This window comes from Corylus avellana, chromosome 2 (assembly GCF_965113065.1).
Source record: "Corylus avellana chromosome 2, dhCorAvel1.hap1.2, whole genome shotgun sequence".
Classification (NCBI taxonomy): Eukaryota; Viridiplantae; Streptophyta; class Magnoliopsida; order Fagales; family Betulaceae; genus Corylus; species Corylus avellana.
This window is the reverse complement of record NC_142491.1, coordinates 4,588,152-4,604,833: the sequence shown is the minus strand read 5'-3', so window position 1 is coordinate 4,604,833 and position 16,682 is coordinate 4,588,152. Positions and strand designations below refer to the sequence as shown.

Here is a 16,682-nt window from a genome sequence, read left to right as displayed (position 1 = left end):
AGTAAAGTGTAATTCACCAATTTGATAATTATAATAAAAGAAATTGTATATAGTTATTAATTAAAAATTGATCCAATATTATCTGATTGGTTGGTCGTCATAAAAGACTTCCATATCGAGTGAAGATTAATTGTCTTGTGTCCTAAATTCATTAATCAATTTCAAATGCAACAAAAAATCTACTCTCTTAAGTCCATCAATTCTTATTGGGTATTTCTCCTATTATATATTATATAAGATTATTTGATTGATTGGTCGTCATACAAGTCATATATGCTTGTATGGCCACAAGTTTTGTAAGAATGTCTTTGAAACTGAGTTTGTAAGATAGCCATTTTGATGAGTGTGGAGTAAAAAAAAAATAATGGAAAAGGTTTTCAACATAAGCTTTCCATCATGCAACTTTGTCATCTACTTGAGCTTAGGCATGTTTTAAATTTACAACAAAAACAAAAGTTCTTAAAAACCATCCTTAAAGAACTTCATACAAGCTCAAAAGATACCTTCAACCCTAGGAGACACTACAATAGGACTCTTCACTTTGTATTTCCTATTGTTATCGACCCAAAGCAACTCACCATATGAAACTAGCCTATCCTTATTTCCTTTATATGTAATAGTGACATTATAAGATCGTTGTTCATACTTCTTTTGAAACACCAAAGTCATGGGTGAGACATCAACTGTAGTACCCCGAGGTGAAACCATCATCGCTTTGTAAGTTGCAGCACCTTGACCAACATTGGTCACAATCCTCTGAAATTTATGAACAATCAATGTTGTATCATCACTGTAAAAAGAAATGAATAATGGGTAATTAAGATCAGGAGATGGGTTGGAGCAATTTTTCTTAGTAATGATGAAGACTTGCTCCTCAGTCAAGTTTGAATAACACAATAGATTCACAAAATCTTGGGGGCTTGCATCGTAAACCAAACCCGGGTCAAGTGCTTGGTTAGGATTAATATGACCCGCTCCCATGTCAAAAGGGTAAGCCAATCGAGAATGATGGTCTTGAATTGGATCAAAAGAATTATCCAATACATTTGCAGTGGTAATTATGGCAGAATTAATGGCGGCAGTACTCCAGTTTGGATGTGCAGCTTTTAGAAGCGCTACCACGCCAACAACGTGAGGGCAAGCAAGGGATGTTCCAGAGCCTATGATGTAGCTACTATATAAATTTTGTCCTAACCCTCTTTCAGTCACTGGTATGTTTGGAACCCAAGCAGCCAAGACCAATGACCCCGGTGCCATTATATCTGGCTTCAAGATATTTGGAAAACTCAATGATGGACCTCTAGCAGAGTAATTAGCCACAGTCGGTGCAGGCTTTATCCCAATAAATGTATGTTGAAAGTTCATGGTGACTGTTGGCGAATCATTATTCTCCATATAAGACTTTACAACTTTAGCGTCTTTGATGCTAATCACGGTGCAAGGACAAGGAAAATTTGTTAATTCTAGTAGTCTGGGATCATCAGAGACAAGTATTGCTCCTGATGCATGGGATTTAACAATAGAATTGATTTGATCATAGAAATCCCCAGGATCGCACATGATAACCCCATACTGGATATCATATAGTTCAAGTGAAGTACATGACGATATAGTCTTTTTGTACACTAATGGTACGTTTTGCAATAAAGTATCATCTGGAAACATAGACCATCCCAAAATGGTTTCACCATTTCCAAAACTCAAAGTTCCAGCAAACCATCGATCAATGGTGCTCGCAGAAACAGTTAAACCCCATGGGATCCCATTGGTTGTAGTTTCCAATCCCGATTCTTTATTTCCTGCTGCAGCTACAACCACTATGCCCTTCTCCATTGCTGAAAATGTTGCCATTACACAAGGATCTTCATACAATGGCAATATGTCAAAAGTTAAGGAGATGTTTATCACATCCACGCCATCAGCAACGGCTTGATCTACACCGGAAATGAGATCAATTATTGTACTTTCCTCTTGCCACGAGACTTTGTAATATCTTAGTAATCAAATCTTTTTCTTGTCCATTAAACGTATTATAGATTAACCATAATATATTTTTAAACGATATTGGCTAGAATTAAATGAATATTATTTTCTACCTAAGCATCTTTTTCTGGTGGAAAATGAGCTACTTCAAATAGGTTCATTGCTCTGGCCCAGAATATGAACAATTCTTAGGAGGTTTATAATAATCCGCTTTTGGGGAAATGTAGCTTTGATGATTTTTTATTTTCAACAAACTTTGCATTCGAGAACAAACCAAGGAGCAAATTACAAAAGAGAGGGAGGTAGATCTTTACAGCTACAAATAGGATGGAAGAGGGGGGGGGGGGAGAGAGAAGAAAGTGGGAATGCAGTCTAAGTAAACTCTTGTTGTGGCCCAATATGCCACATAATGAGCACAAAAATTTACACTTCTGTTAACTTTTCTAGCCTCCCAAGAGGGAAGATCTGGAACTAAAAGAAAAGAAATCAGAGATAACTTTCTTAATTTACCAATCCTGGGTGATAGAGAGAAACTACAGAGCTGAGATTGATTTTATTCCTCAGAGTCAATGACTCGTCCAAAATTTGAGGGATCATATGTGGTGAAATGAATGACTTTTTTGAAAATGATTTATGAGTTATTCCTTAAAATCAATGACTCACCCAACATTTGAGGGATAATGTATAGTGAAGTTAATGACTTTTTCGGAAATGAATTATGAGTAGTTATGAAGTCAATGACTCATCCAACATTGAAGGATCATAGCGAAGTTGATGAACAATTGGATGCATGCATCACCAGATTCACTGGTTTTAAATAAACATAAACATTAAGAAATGCAAAGAAAACTAAATCCAGTGAGTATTAATTTTGGTTGTCTGAGGCTTTTTTAACTTATTAACTTTCATTATCAAGGACTTACGGTCGTAATCTCTATTTTACGATAGGTAAGTTTTACTCTGATTTTTCACTAATTAGGTTAAATGAGGCACTACCCTTTTGACGTTGCTTGAGGTAAATATCATTTTACTCTCATTGACTAAAACCTGACTGCCATGTTTGATAAATGACTTATGGTCGTAATCTCTATTATCGAGGATCTTATGCCGAATTATTGAGTTATTACTCTAGAAGTTTTAATTTCCATCATCAAGGAATTTTTATTTTTATTTTTTTATTTTTAATAATCTTAGCTATTGAAAATTTTTAGGCTGCAATTTCTATTGTCAAGAACCTTTGGGCTCTAATTTTTTTTTGGTCAAGAATTTTTGGTCAAATTATGGAGTTACTTGGTGAAGATTATCATAGAAGCATTAATATTGAGGATTTTTTTGTCTGATTATGGATTCATTCTATGTTAGGCATTTAATTATTGGAAAAGTCATTCGTTCCTTGATACTGAGCATGCAGTTTAAGCTTTGAGGTGCTAAGCCAGACTAGGGACACAAAAGAAGTGGCTTTGCCCATACACCTAAAGTCACAAAGACCTCATCTCGGGCATTATCGAATGAGGTATAAAGACCTTGCATCGAGCATGACCCGACAAAGAATACTAACTCGACAAGAACCAAGCTACAAGCTCGGGGGGCTAAGACCTACATCATGTGTTGGCCACCCAAAACTTTCTGGTCCCAGCTAGGCACCTAATGGCCGACGCCTTGCCCTCAATATTGAAGGCTAAAGGCAACTCTTATTATGAGTAAACACAAAATTCCCAACACCCAACCAAATTTGTCTATTACGACATACAATGACGACCTACACCATATCGAGTATGAAATTTTATAAAACTATTCTATTCTAGAAGTAGTCTTAGTAATCAAATTTGTCTTATTCCACTAAACATCTCACAAATTAACCATAGTATATCAATAAGAGATGTTGGCTTGAATTAAATGCTATGACCCTGTTATGTATGTTATTTTCTACCTATCATCGTTCTTGGGAGGGTTATAATATAATTTTGAGGAAGTGTAGGTACAATGATTCTATTCCTCTAGTGTATAATACAAGTAAATGGCTCTTCCAATATTTGAGGGGTCATAGTGAAGTTAATGACTTTTTGTGGCAATAATCAATGAGGATAAGTAACAATTCAAGCCTATTATGCACCATTAGCTGGTCTCTTCAAGGATTAGACGGATTGCATAGAGTGGGAGATAAATTACTTGTAAGGGTTATGTGCATGCTGTGTTAACATGATTATAAATCATGGTATATTTTGGTTTTGCCGCTGGATCCTACACATTTCAATAATGTAAAAGCATGTACACCGTTAGATGCACCAATTTTAAATCATGATCATGAAATAAATAACATCCATCTCAAGATCCTTTTCCCATTGACATAGTGGCATTTACGAGCATAACTCCAAAAAAGTCAAGTAATCACTTTGAATAAAACAAGTAAAATACAAAATAGAAGCTAAGTTTTACGGAGCTCTTGCCACCATTTATTTCCTGCCTGAAAACGCCGCCGGTAGCAAAATCCAGATAAGAATACAAAAGAAGCTCAAAGACAATGTTTCCTGGAACATGTCATCATAGCTCGACATTGACAACAACAGAAACAAAAACCCATTACGTAAAACAGTTTCTCACTGGTGACAAGGGAAACATAGTAACAGCTCGGCTATTTGAGCGTCCATTACTTAAATTCATTTTCCAGAGCTGAGGAGAACTATCAAACACATCCATCCAATGAATGGCGTACCTATGATTTTATTGATTTGATAGAAAATGCAGTCTAATAAAATACGGCAGCATGCCCCGGCCTTCCTTGCTCTGGTCCGCTCCAGCAAGCAAATCTGCAGGAGAGCGAGAGAGAGAGAGAGAGAGGGGGTGATTCAAGAGAATGGTAAGCCATCAAGAAATCACAGACAGTAAGTCACCCACAACAGGTAAAACCCAACACCTCACCATTGAAAGGTGGATAAATACCACTAGGCTACAAAGGCTTGTAATGGAACGAAAATATTCAAGGAAAAAATGCTTTGAATATCATTTCTGTGTCCACCTGAGCTACTACCAATTTACATAAAACATAGAAAAGCATATAAAAATTCCATTGCAGAATAAACTATAATATTAGCCCATAACGTATAATCTCATACCTCACAACAAACTGGAGTGTCACACTGGCAATTGAAGAGAACTCTGCAATTGAAGTGGCACATGGTTTCTCCATAAAAATTAGATATCCTGCAACATGAATATTGGTTCAAGTAATTAGGAAACTCTTTGCAATCGATTAGGCCAATACCTCACTGGTGCATGGTGCACAGTAAAAAAAAATTTGATAAGTAATCGAAATATCATTAAAAGCACAACCCAGGTACACATGAAGTATATAAGAAAAATGCCTATCTAGGAGCATGGTGCATTGTAAAAATGACCTCCAGTTTTTAGGCAATAACACAGCTAGGGTGTATTACAAGATCAAGGAAACCCTTTAGACTGGGTGCATATGAAAACATTCCGTCATTGTGAACTTCTCTGATGGCCTCCAATGCCATATCTAGAGTTCATCTTCTCCTCTCCATGTTGCCCAGTCTTTCTTAGCACCAGGGAGGTACGCAGTACACTTTACATAATACAAAATTGCTTTTATTTATTAGTTTGAGGTCTAGTTGGACATAGAATTATCTAGTAGTAAGGAACATCAACAATTTGACCCACGGGTCAAGCCCTAGTGGACCAATACATATATGGAAAGCAGAAGCCAAGTCCTGAGTTGTTTCTTACTCTATAGTATATATCAGCAACCCTTCACCTTAAATGCAAGTTAGCAAGGAAATCTGACAGCCTGTCAAAAACCAAAACTCAGTGAGGACAACAGAATTAACTAAAAAGAAAGAGGAAGAAAAATGGAAAACTGGAATGAAAATAAGAGGCACAGAGAAAACCTAATATCTTTAGCTATCACAGTGTGCCCATCTTCAGCCCCAAGATGTCGTATAACAACCTCCTCCAGACTGCCATCTCGATATCCATGCTGCAAAAAGAACATCAATGCAGAAGAACCTAATAAGACTCTGATCTTATTATGCAGCATGCGACAACAAATATGACAGAAGAAATAAAAAGCGGCTGCATATCATTACTTTCAAGATGAAAAGGCACACAAACCTGTAAAAAAAGGAAAAATCATGCAGCACAGATAATGAGTTCATATGTTGTTAACATGCTATTCACAAACATGACAAAGATGAGCCCCCCTTTAACGGCCAATACTCTCAACTAAAGCACTTCATAAATCCCAGTCCAATGAACCCTTTACTGAGATTTGAGTTCTAAAGAAGTTCAACAAGCTTTGTAACCCCTCTTCCACTAATGGAAAAGAAATATAACAAATAGAAAGAATATATGTCATGGTGGGACTCCCTTCACCAGCAAGGGACGTTACATGTGTTTAAATATCAAGCTTCAAGGAGCAAAAACTCGCCAAAAAGAGGTGTAAATGTAAAACCTTAGAAAACACAGTGACCCGTCAAGCTACAACATTCTTTGCTGACAACGTCTCCAAGGAAACTATGCACTATTACCCACAAACATGAATTTTTAGGCTCTCTCCGCAATAGAAAATCTACCAAAGAATCTACAGCATCCAGGCTTGTTAACATCAATATGAGATCATGCTAGTGATTATCCAAAGAGAAACAGTCTAACCCTGATGGGGAACCTAGATATCAAATATAAATAATAGAATCTTGACATAACACAAACTACAGTCAAAAGAGTTCAAAAACTATAAGCAATCTTTTCGCAGATGCAACAAATAGTACACTGACAAAACAACAACACGGCAATCATTACAAAAAAAAAACCCCCCCACAGAAGATCAACAGGATTACAACTGGCTAAATCTAGTAGCTCATGGGCTATATAAATCTTCCTCATCACTTGATGAATCACATGTATCAAAACCCATATCCATCAATAAAAGAGCCATCTCCAAGGATGTTAATTCTTCGTTAAATAAATCTTCAGCATTAAAATCCTCCAATCCTTCTAAGGGCTCGAACACATCAAACGAGTCATCCATAGCCACAAAATTGGTTCTGTGTGGACGTGGCCTTCGTGGAGGGGGCCTGAAATGTCTCCATGTGTACGAGCCTGGCTTGACCGTATGCTGGAAACACAACAAAATTCTATCCATTAAAGGAGTCAAAAAGCTAACCCTCTCCTAGATGAAAGTAAATGACAAACAAAAGGTGTATAACTCTGAAAACAGCATTCACAAGATGCCATTCTGACAGAAACTGTAGGAACATGACTCCCTGATAAAGAAGGAACAGCACAGTTGTGCCAGAACAGAAAGAGAAAAAAAAAAAACTACGGAAACTGTGAAGAACCAAACACAAAAAACAAAACAAAACAAACAAAAAAAAAAGAGGGAAACAAAGGGGAGGGGAGGAGAGAGAGCATGAATAATAAACATAATACTGTCACATTGTTTTAATACACATTTTAATTTGATATACTAGAAACAAGGGAATCAATCTTTTTGTTCCACTTCTCTGCACAGAAATGTGACATTTGAAAGACCAAATGAAGTCATACAAGATATTCAGGCATTTGAGAAGACACTTTGTGCTGGGAGGTGAGGAGAGAAGTTTTTTTTTTTTTTTTTTTTAATTGGGATATTGCCTCATACCTCCCTGAGTTCTGGTCCTATGAGAATTGAGTTTCTAATTTTGGTAATTAAGGATCTGAGTTTTGACCATGTGACAAATTGAAAAATTAAAAACAAAAACACACTGTCTGCCAGAGTGGAGGGAGGTGGAGGCACTCCTCCACCCCCACAGGGGAGGGGGGCTGACCACACCCCGGGCCGCATTGTGCGCGGGGTGGGTACTCGCGTGGCCACCCCAAGCAGTAAGGGTGGAGCCACCCCATCCACCCCCACATGGGGGTACCGCCCCGCCACTAGGGTGGAAGGTGGCGCCGTCCCATTTTTTTTATGTTTTATTTTTATTTTTATTTAGAGGCCTATGTGGATGATGACTTGGCTTTTTAATACACGTGACACAATTTCATTGGTCTTACGTGGAAAAGATGCCAGTTGGCACTTCTACCATTAAAAAATAGACTAAATGATCTATTTGTCACATGATCAAAACTCAAATCCTTAATTGTCAAAATTTAAAACCCACGTCCTTATCTGACATAAGGCCAAAACTCAAGGGGTATGGGGCAATTTCCCTTTTTAATTCTTTAAATGTTTGCACAAAGCAAAAAAAAGAAGCATGTTCAAAAAACCAACATGGAAGACTTTCGTAAAAAGCAAAAAGGAAGGTACTACCATTGACACCACTAATGGAGTAGGGGCACACTGGTCCTTCAAGGGATGATCAGGCGAAAAGAAGAATAAAGATTGCTGAATCACAGGCAGGAATGGCACAAGAGGTGTGTGCTGGCAGTAGTAGGAATTTGCTCAGATTTCTGAGAGCAGCAATGGAGGTGATTGTGGAGTTCAATAGGAGTAAGTCATGGAGACAATCGAGGTGATTTTCACATCAGTGTGGTCAGGGTGGTGATAGAGATTGAATCACCATGTGTCCTTTTTTCTTTTCTTCCTTTTTTTTTGGGGGGGGGGGGGGAAGTAATCAGGAGAAAACCTCCACATCCTAACAGTAGATATTACTAAGTCCCCTTGCAAGACCAGTAGTGTCAACATGCTGCATGAGTAGGGCATGCAATTCTACACGTCCTTCCTGTAACGTATTTATACCATTTAATAATTATACTGCTACGATGCTCCTCTTTGCTATGTTGCATGTATGCTTACAAGCATATAAACCAAATAGACGTACCAACATAGAAAACTAGTCAAATCACAGGCAATAAACAAATTTGCAAACTAAAGCATAGTCACAAAGTTATGAAGAAATGAATCTCCTATGGGTCATCCAAGCTATGGTTCTGTTGAGTTTGCTTTCTTCTATCAGTTGGCTAAAATTATCCCCTGTTCTTCATGTTACCACTGAGCAAGCTCAGTCCTATTCTTACCTAACTAATCGGACTACAGGCTTTATTGTGTTATCGAAATGTGACCCCAAACAATAATAATAATAAAGCACCACCAAAGATTATGATGTAGTACTAATTCCCAAAGCCAGGTTGATCAATTAAAAATGACTTCTGTCAATTATCTAGGATGCATACTAAGTTACCCAAGAGACAGGGAATTATAATACATGAAACAAAGACAAAAACGCAGTATGCCACATATCCTTGAATGTGGAATGATTGGTGCAGGCTTGTGTATATTTACATAAATGGTTTCATTAAGAGTTAGAAAGTTAAAAGATTTTGATATTAATCATTGTGTTTCTTTTTCAAACAGGGAAGAGAAGGTAAGGAATGGAAATAAAATTTTCAACGCTTGTGAATCTGAAAGCATATTGTGGTGACTTGACTTACATTCTAGAGTTTTTTTTTTATTATATATATATATATATATATATATATATATATATATATATAAAATATAAAAAAAAAATAAAAAAAAAAAATAAGGACAACCAAATCGTTCAAATACAAAACCGAGCTTGCTTTCTACTACACTATTAGACGGTTGTAATAATATCCTGAATTCTCAAATAATGACACAAAACGGAGATGAAAAGAATACCAAAAAAAAAAAAAATCAACTAACAATGCAAATACGAAAATGACAGAAAACGTCCACTTCTTCGCTGTCAAACCTCCGGAAGATAAGGAAAAAGATACTCTTATCAATGAGATGGTCTTTACCAACACACAGGATATAAAAATATCCAGGTACTATAAGAAGCTCAAAATAAAGCGTTGCATTAAACAAACAAGAAACCTTTTAAATTGAAAATTGCAATAACTTTCATTAACACTCATATTACCTTGTAAAAGCAACTAGTCCCAAATGGGCAGTTTCCATTCCCAAAGTCAAAATGCTTGCAATCAATTGACCTGAAAGAAGAAAATAATTAGTTACAAAACCAACAGCAATAACTTATAAAAACAAAAACCAACAGCAATAAACATTCAAGAAACTTATATTCTTAGTTATCTAACTTGTTTATCAATTTCTTGAACTCACGAGCAACAGCCCTTTAAGGAAACTTGACTAGGCAGTTTCTGAAAATTGCAAGTTTTCAAAGAATTTCTGATAGATTTTCCCAACTAAAAAAAACATTAGCAGCATATGGCACCATCCTGATAGAATAGTATGGAATTTACAACTCTAATATTTAAAAATAAATGCAGTAACTAATTTTCATGTATTGCTTTGAGGGAAAAAAATGAATATGGAAATGAAAAACCAGCAATTGGATCACAAGAAACATAGAGACCTAGACAATAGTTAAGAAATTACTTGAGCTTAGTCTTGTAGCTGTCAACAATTTCCTGCTTCTCTTCCTTTGTAGTATACCAAATGACACTAGGAATAACAAAGTACGATAACTTGCGACAAATTGGGCAGGCCCTCAAAGCACTATTAACATCCATCCCAGAGGTTGGAGAACTACTACGCCAATTCCTGATACAGGATATACAGAATGGATGATCACATTCGGACAGCAACCCAAACTTCCGTTCTGCTGTTGTGGGCTTTGAGAGAACTCGTTCCAGGCAAACACTGCATTCTATTTCTTGACTATGTTTTAACGCCTCCAGGTGCTTTTGCTTTTTCTCACACATCTTCAAGTGTTCCTGTCTTTCCTCAGGTCTGAAAGGATTCAAGCAGTGCTTTCCACAAGTGGGACATAAGTCACCGTGAATATGAGGACATTTTTCTCCGCGGGGACAATTACCAGCAGCAGCAAATGAACAGATAGAATGGTCAGCTGGTCTATTACCGCTAGGCTCCCCAATATCCCCATCATCTAGAGGATCATGGTGCCCAAACTCTTGATTCCAGGCAGGTTTAGCAGCAGGAATTAAAGGTCTACTTGAAGCATATAACTCCCTGGGAGTACCTAGGACTGGAGTAACCCCAACCAATTGAGTTCTAGCACTACAAGCTTGAGGAACAGGATCTGAAATCAGAGACTGCTGTGCATTTGTTGATGAAGATGAAGCAGAAGAATGGCCTCGAGAAGCTTTAACATGTTCGTATCTGCAACGACTACCATATGTACAAAGTCCTTTCTGGTAATAGGTGCAAACCTGCGATGAAAAGCCATGATGGGGCAAACAAAAAATATCAATGAGTGAAAATTAACGGGCAGATATGAAAGCACATTGAGCTTAAAAATTTTACATTATTTGGAGAGGCTTTCCAATCATGTGAAAACTCACAATGCTCCCCTTTCAGACATGCCCCATGAGAAAAGAACTTACAAAGAACCCTGGAGGAGTGAGAAAATACAAGATTACAAAAAGTCCAAATCATCTTTAACCAAGAAAAAAAAAAAAAAAAAGGAAAGGAAGCCTTATGTAATATGGTCACTTTCAAGTTAAGTTTTAACATATACCCATAGGACTAAGTTAATAAATTTGTAATTGCATGAAGTGAATTTCTTTTTGAAAAATAAAAAGCAAAAAGGAAAATCCAGTTCAATTCAAGGAAGCCTTATGTAATATGATCGCTGTCATGTGAAGTGCCACCATATGTCTGTAGAACTAATTCTTAAATTCATAATTGAGTGAAGCAATTTTCTTTTTGAAAGATAGAAACCCATAAAACAAATTCAGTCTTAACTCAATCCCAAGTAACCACTTCAAGTACTAGACACATTAAGAACAAACAGCAAAATCATAACCACAATCTCAGCAGCCAGGCAATGTCTCCAAATTTATCACATTTTCTGCACAAATACATATATGTTACCATCCTACTTATAAAAATAATTATTATTATTATGTCTCCATCTGTTGGATTTTCACGTGATGAAATCCACATCAAGTGACAGCAGCAAAAGTGAGGGATTAATATAACATTATTGGGCCCAAAATCATACGTGTTATCTCAAGGCCTCACTTAGAGACTTTCTAGGTTAATTATGTCACCAATTATTATAGTTTCACATGTAAAAGAATTCACATCAAGTAATAGCAACAATAGTGTGTCATTAATATAACATTGTTGGGCTCAAAACCATAGGCCTGTTATATCAAGCCTCACTTAGAGACAAACTCCCCAGGTATTTATCTCCCCAACACCAGCTAATTGTTGAAGCATGTAATCATCATATCAATCGATATTATGTCAATGCTACTAACCATACAGATTTTATAGATGTAGACAATTCTGTATCGATATATACCAGAGAATATCAACTCCTACTCGACATGGGGGTCAAAAAAGAATCATTGTTACCAAAAGGAAATCCTTTTCAGCACCTATTTTTTCTTTGCAACCGAACAATAACTCACAAAATCTTTAAACCCGCCATCTGCCTCTTCAAACCCATTAATAATTCCTTACTAAAGGTAACCAGTAACCACTTAAACACTAAACAAACAAAAAAATAGTAATATTAACAAAAGTTTCATTGGCAAACAATCAATTTGATATTCATGCACGATTATTCTACAAAATACCACAGAAATTTAAAAACTTTTTGTGAAAATCAACTCCTACTCAACATAGGAGTCCCAAAGCCAAAAAAAAATTTTCAGCGCCTACTTTTTGTTTGCAACCAAACAATAACTCACAAATTTTCATACCCATAACCTGCCATTAATAATTACTCACAAAAGGTAGCCACTTCAACATTTAAACAAAAAAACACAAAGACACAGTAATATCTCCAACAAAATTTACTAGCAAACATTTAATTCGATATTCATGCACGATTATTCTACAAAATGGCACAGAAATGTTCAAAAAAAAAAAAAAAACGTTGGGAAAATCAAGGTCAAACGTAGAATGATAGCAAATTAAATCGGCAAAAAAAATGAAATTTTAACTAGATTAAAGATAGATTACCTCTTGGACATGGCGATTATATAATAAAGTGCGAGATGAAGGAGCGATTTTATGAGAAACGAAAACCGAAACCCTAAACCTCGAGATCGATTCTTTTAATGAGGAGCCGAAGAAGGAGAAGACGCAGCGAAAATCTAGGGGTACTCTCTGCGTGCCTTGCGGTGTAAGATGGGTATGGGTACTGGGATGAAATTACGGGAATGTCCGCCTGCGGGAAAACTGTGACTTGGACGTGTTTGTTAAGAGTGGGGCAATCGTGAAATTATAGCAAAGTGCAGGGTCAAAGGAGTTTCACTTTTCTTTTTCAAAAAAAGTACACGTACGTACCCTCAAACTACCGCAATTTCTAAAGCAATATTTTCCCAAATTACCATAAAATTACAATATATCTCTCCTATGCTAAAATGACAAAAATACTCTTATAATAAATTTTTAAAAATAAAATAATACAAAAAAATTTTAAAAAAAATGAAATAATACAAAAAGATTATAAAATTTAAAAAAAAAAAAAAGTGGTGACCCACCCACAGTAGCGGCTATGGGTGGCCAGACCCAATGCCCCGTGGATTTTTTATTTTCGGTTTTTCTCTTTCTCGAATTTATAAGAATTTTTTTTTTTTTTTAATCTTTTTGATCATTTCATGGGTAATTTTATCTTTTTGTATGACAAAATAGGTATTAAGAGTAAAAAAGCGGTTAGAGTTAGCGGTTACTGACTAAAACCGTTGACTGTAACCGCCTAGGCGGTTAATAAAATTTTTAATTTACTAACCGCCTAGACTGTTAACGGTTAACCATTTTTTAAAGGAAAAAAAAAATTAAAAAATTTGTGTTCGGTTCGACTCGCCATTCTCCCTGGCTAGCCGAGTACTCGAAGCTTGGCTCTGGGCTCACCCAACTTAAGTCCTTGACTAAGGCAATATTTAGAGAATTAGGGAAGGATATGTGCTTTATATATATAAGTGAAGGTGGGAGTGGTAGATTTTTTTTTCGATGTGAGACAAACAAAAAGCAATTGAAAACACTTATAGTTGTCCGTGTGAGAGTCTGAGACAAGGCCAAGAGGCAAATTGAAAACCTCACTCTCTTTGCGTCAGTGTTCTTGGCTTCATGCCCAACTCATCTTTTAAAAAACTTTACATTATATAACATACAAACAATTTATTTTTATTGTATATTAAATAAATTATATACAATTAATACATATTCACTAATATTACTTAATAAGAAATATATAAAAAAAAAAAAAAAAAAAAAAAAAAAAGCAGTTAGCAGGCAGTTATTAACCACCCACATTTTCACCCCTAATTAGGTACATTGCAATTTTTTAGTGATTTACGAACATTGTTTCAATTAAAAGTTTGAAAATGATATGTATAATTTTTTATTTATTTTTTCTATTTTTTATTGAAAGAAGACGAGAGTTTCGTTTGAATATATAAGGGGATGGGATCCTCTACAATTCTATGCTTCTAAGGGATAAAGAATAATGTTATTTTTCATACTAATTTAACACATTCATTATATATCCATCAACATAACGTGTTTTAAATGACTTTTCGTGCCAATCGCTTAAAAAAACAGAAGCGTTAACCACTTAAAACAATGCAAGTCAACTAGTACATAGTGAGTAAGAAAAATAGCATAAACTCAATGAGAGACTAACTTGGGAGCAACATTTTACAAGGACAATTGAACTGAGATAATCCTCAAGAGGTAGCTCAATCGGTTGGGACCGCGCCTAATGAAGTGAAAGTCACTAGTTCGAATCTCTTTCTTCCTCTTGTGCTTGTGCAGATATGTTAAAAAAAAAAAAAAAAATTGAACTGAGATCCCTTATATTTGGAATACATAATATTACCCATATTTCCTCTGTTTTGAATGGCTCTATCTCACATCTCCCCTTTAATTTATCCTTCCTTCCCTTTTAAACGTGAAATCTGTGTCCAGAAAAATTTCCTATGTATCATGACATGGCACACAGTCAAGGCCCACCTGTATTGACTACCCTCTATGGCCCCACATGATTGCCAAGTAATCACAATCGTTTGGATCCTAACACAAACTCTCTTCCACAGTATTGGATAAGGAAAATCTTCCAAGCCTCGGTAGAGATAACAGAAAAAAACACAACCACACCTACTTTTCCATCTCCATGGCCACCATATTCTCACCCTCAGCCCTCCTCCCCTCCTCCTCCTCCACCACCACCACAAAACCACCACAAACTCCACCCTTGAGCAAACCCCACCTACCTATCCCACCCACCAAACCTCCCCTAACTGCCTTATTAACTACCACTCTAACTGCCACAGCCCTTGCCACCACACTCCTCACCACTCCTCCTCCTTCCCTAGCTGACTCTCCACCCACAGCCTATCGCCTCTACTACGGCACTGCCGCTAGCGCAGCCAACTACGGCGGCTACGGCGGCAACTCCGACAAGAAAGCCTCTGCCGAGTACATCTACGACATACCGGACGGTTGGAAAGAGCGGTTGGTCTCAAAGGTTGAGAAGGGAACGAATGGCACCGACAGCGAATTCTACAACCCAAAGAAAAGGTCGTTTTTCACGTAACATCGTTTCAATTATATGACAGTCATATAACGGAACTGAATTTAGTTGTTTATCAACATTGTAACAGGTCAGAGCGAGAGTACCTCACTTTCCTTGCTGGGTTTCGTCAGCTGGCGCCTAAGGATGCGGTGTTGAACAACTTGGCACTGTCGGACGTGGATTTGCAGGATCTGATAGCGAGCGCCGACAGGGTGACATCCGAGGAGAGGAAGGACGAGAGTGGACAGGTTTATTATGTGTACGAGGTTGATGGGGTTGCTGCACATAGTTTGATCTCCGTCACTTGTGCTAATAATAAGCTCTATGCGCATTTTGTCAACGCGCCTACGCCGGAGTGGAACAAGGACCGGGACATGTTGAGGCATGTTCATGAGTCTTTTAAGACTGTTGGGTCGTTTTAATGTGTACTTTGTTTGTGGGGGGATTGTTGATAGAGCAAAGAGAGGCAGGTTTTAATACTACAATTATAGATTTTGTTGATGTTAATCCTTGTTCTTCTAAAGTTTTCTAAGTTCAATTTAATGTCATGAAGAGTTGATGTTTTATCTCTGCAATCTGAAATTAGTCCTTATTAAGTCAATCATCACACACTAATCCTATATATCTGTGTGGTTGTCCCAACAACTTTAAGAAACTAATTCTATTTGTGAAGAAGATTTTGTGCTAAACTTTCAATTAGCTTGCAGTTTTGGTTTATGTTAGTTCACGGTGAGTTTCCCTTTGAACTTCTCTGTTAATTCAACTGAAGAAGGGTCTGCTATTAAGACAGGAAAAGGTCCAGAATAGTTTGAGTTCAGGGTGTCAGAAAATAGTTTGAATTGAGCTGAATAATTGAAGATGGATCCTTTGTAGTTTGGTCACATTGAATTAAATAGTGATTTTGGGTGATTGAAAGAAAATATCAATCTATAAGCATATATGCAGGAAGTAACCACTATTTCCCTTAATGTTCTTCCTGTAAAATCCAACTTTTGATTAGAAAATGGTCGGATCCATTGGAAGTATGGAAGTGATAAAACTGTTTGACTAGAAACCTGAAAGAAGAAATCTTGCTGTGTGAGTTAAGGTTCACCATCTTGAGGCCTAATGTCTAGAATTCACTTTGAAAATTGGTTTGTTAAAGGATGGTGCCTAAGAGTTTATATACATATAGTTGAAATTGCACTTAAGCTATGTGAGACATTTAGAATCGTAATATTTGACATT

General features: G+C 36.7%; 2 protein-coding genes and 1 pseudogene across 4 annotated transcripts; 1 reads left to right on the top strand and 2 right to left on the bottom strand.

Annotated features, from left to right (window-relative positions):
- Positions 1 to 492: 492 nt before the first annotated feature.
- Positions 493 to 1,851, bottom strand: LOC148587222 (subtilisin-like protease SBT3 pseudogene; annotated as a pseudogene).
- A 2,437-nt stretch (positions 1,852 to 4,288) lies between these two features.
- Positions 4,289 to 13,109, bottom strand: LOC132178050 (zinc finger (CCCH-type/C3HC4-type RING finger) family protein). Of its 3 annotated transcripts, XM_059590523.2 has the most exons (8): positions 12,899 to 13,108; positions 11,228 to 11,315; positions 10,340 to 11,133; positions 9,864 to 9,933; positions 5,889 to 5,977; positions 5,728 to 5,788; positions 5,097 to 5,184; positions 4,289 to 4,790 (listed from the first exon to the last, which is right to left on the bottom strand). In XM_059590523.2, exons 1-6 carry the CDS (start codon positions 12,907 to 12,909, stop codon positions 5,752 to 5,754), a joined length of 1,089 nt encoding a protein of 362 aa, XP_059446506.1. In that variant the 5' UTR covers positions 12,910 to 13,108; the 3' UTR covers positions 4,289 to 4,790; positions 5,097 to 5,184; positions 5,728 to 5,751. The 3 variants fall into 3 exon arrangements, with proteins under 3 accessions (XP_059446506.1, XP_059446502.1, XP_059446499.1); XM_059590519.2 differs by having other exon boundaries at positions 5,728 to 5,977; positions 12,899 to 13,109; XM_059590516.2 differs by lacking the exons at positions 4,289 to 4,790; positions 5,097 to 5,184; positions 5,728 to 5,788; positions 5,889 to 5,977 and adding an exon at positions 6,641 to 7,114.
- Positions 13,110 to 14,974: 1,865 nt separating this feature from the next.
- Positions 14,975 to 16,021, top strand: LOC132178063 (thylakoid lumenal protein (Mog1/PsbP/DUF1795-like photosystem II reaction center PsbP family protein)). The gene is made up of 2 exons (XM_059590526.2): positions 14,975 to 15,460; positions 15,544 to 16,021. Exons 1-2 carry the CDS (start codon positions 15,054 to 15,056, stop codon positions 15,875 to 15,877), a joined length of 741 nt encoding a protein of 246 aa, XP_059446509.1. The 5' UTR covers positions 14,975 to 15,053; the 3' UTR covers positions 15,878 to 16,021.
- The last annotated feature ends 661 nt before the right edge of the window (positions 16,022 to 16,682 follow it).

Bases quoted from the DNA above. Each gene is read 5' to 3' on its own strand.
- LOC132178050 (XM_059590516.2), bottom strand. The intron at 11,134-11,227 runs GTAAAATTTTTA...TTTTCATCGCAG, and splicing joins GGAAAGCCTCTCCAAATAAT to GTTTGCACCTATTACCAGAA. The intron at 7,115-9,863 runs GTAATATGAGTG...TTGTGTTTCCAG, and splicing joins GGACTAGTTGCTTTTACAAG to CATACGGTCAAGCCAGGCTC.
- LOC132178063 (XM_059590526.2), top strand. From the start codon at position 15,054: ATGGCCACCATATTCTCACCCTCAGCCCTCCTCCCCTCCTCCTCCTCC. The intron at 15,461-15,543 runs GTCGTTTTTCAC...ACATTGTAACAG, and splicing joins TTCTACAACCCAAAGAAAAG to GTCAGAGCGAGAGTACCTCA.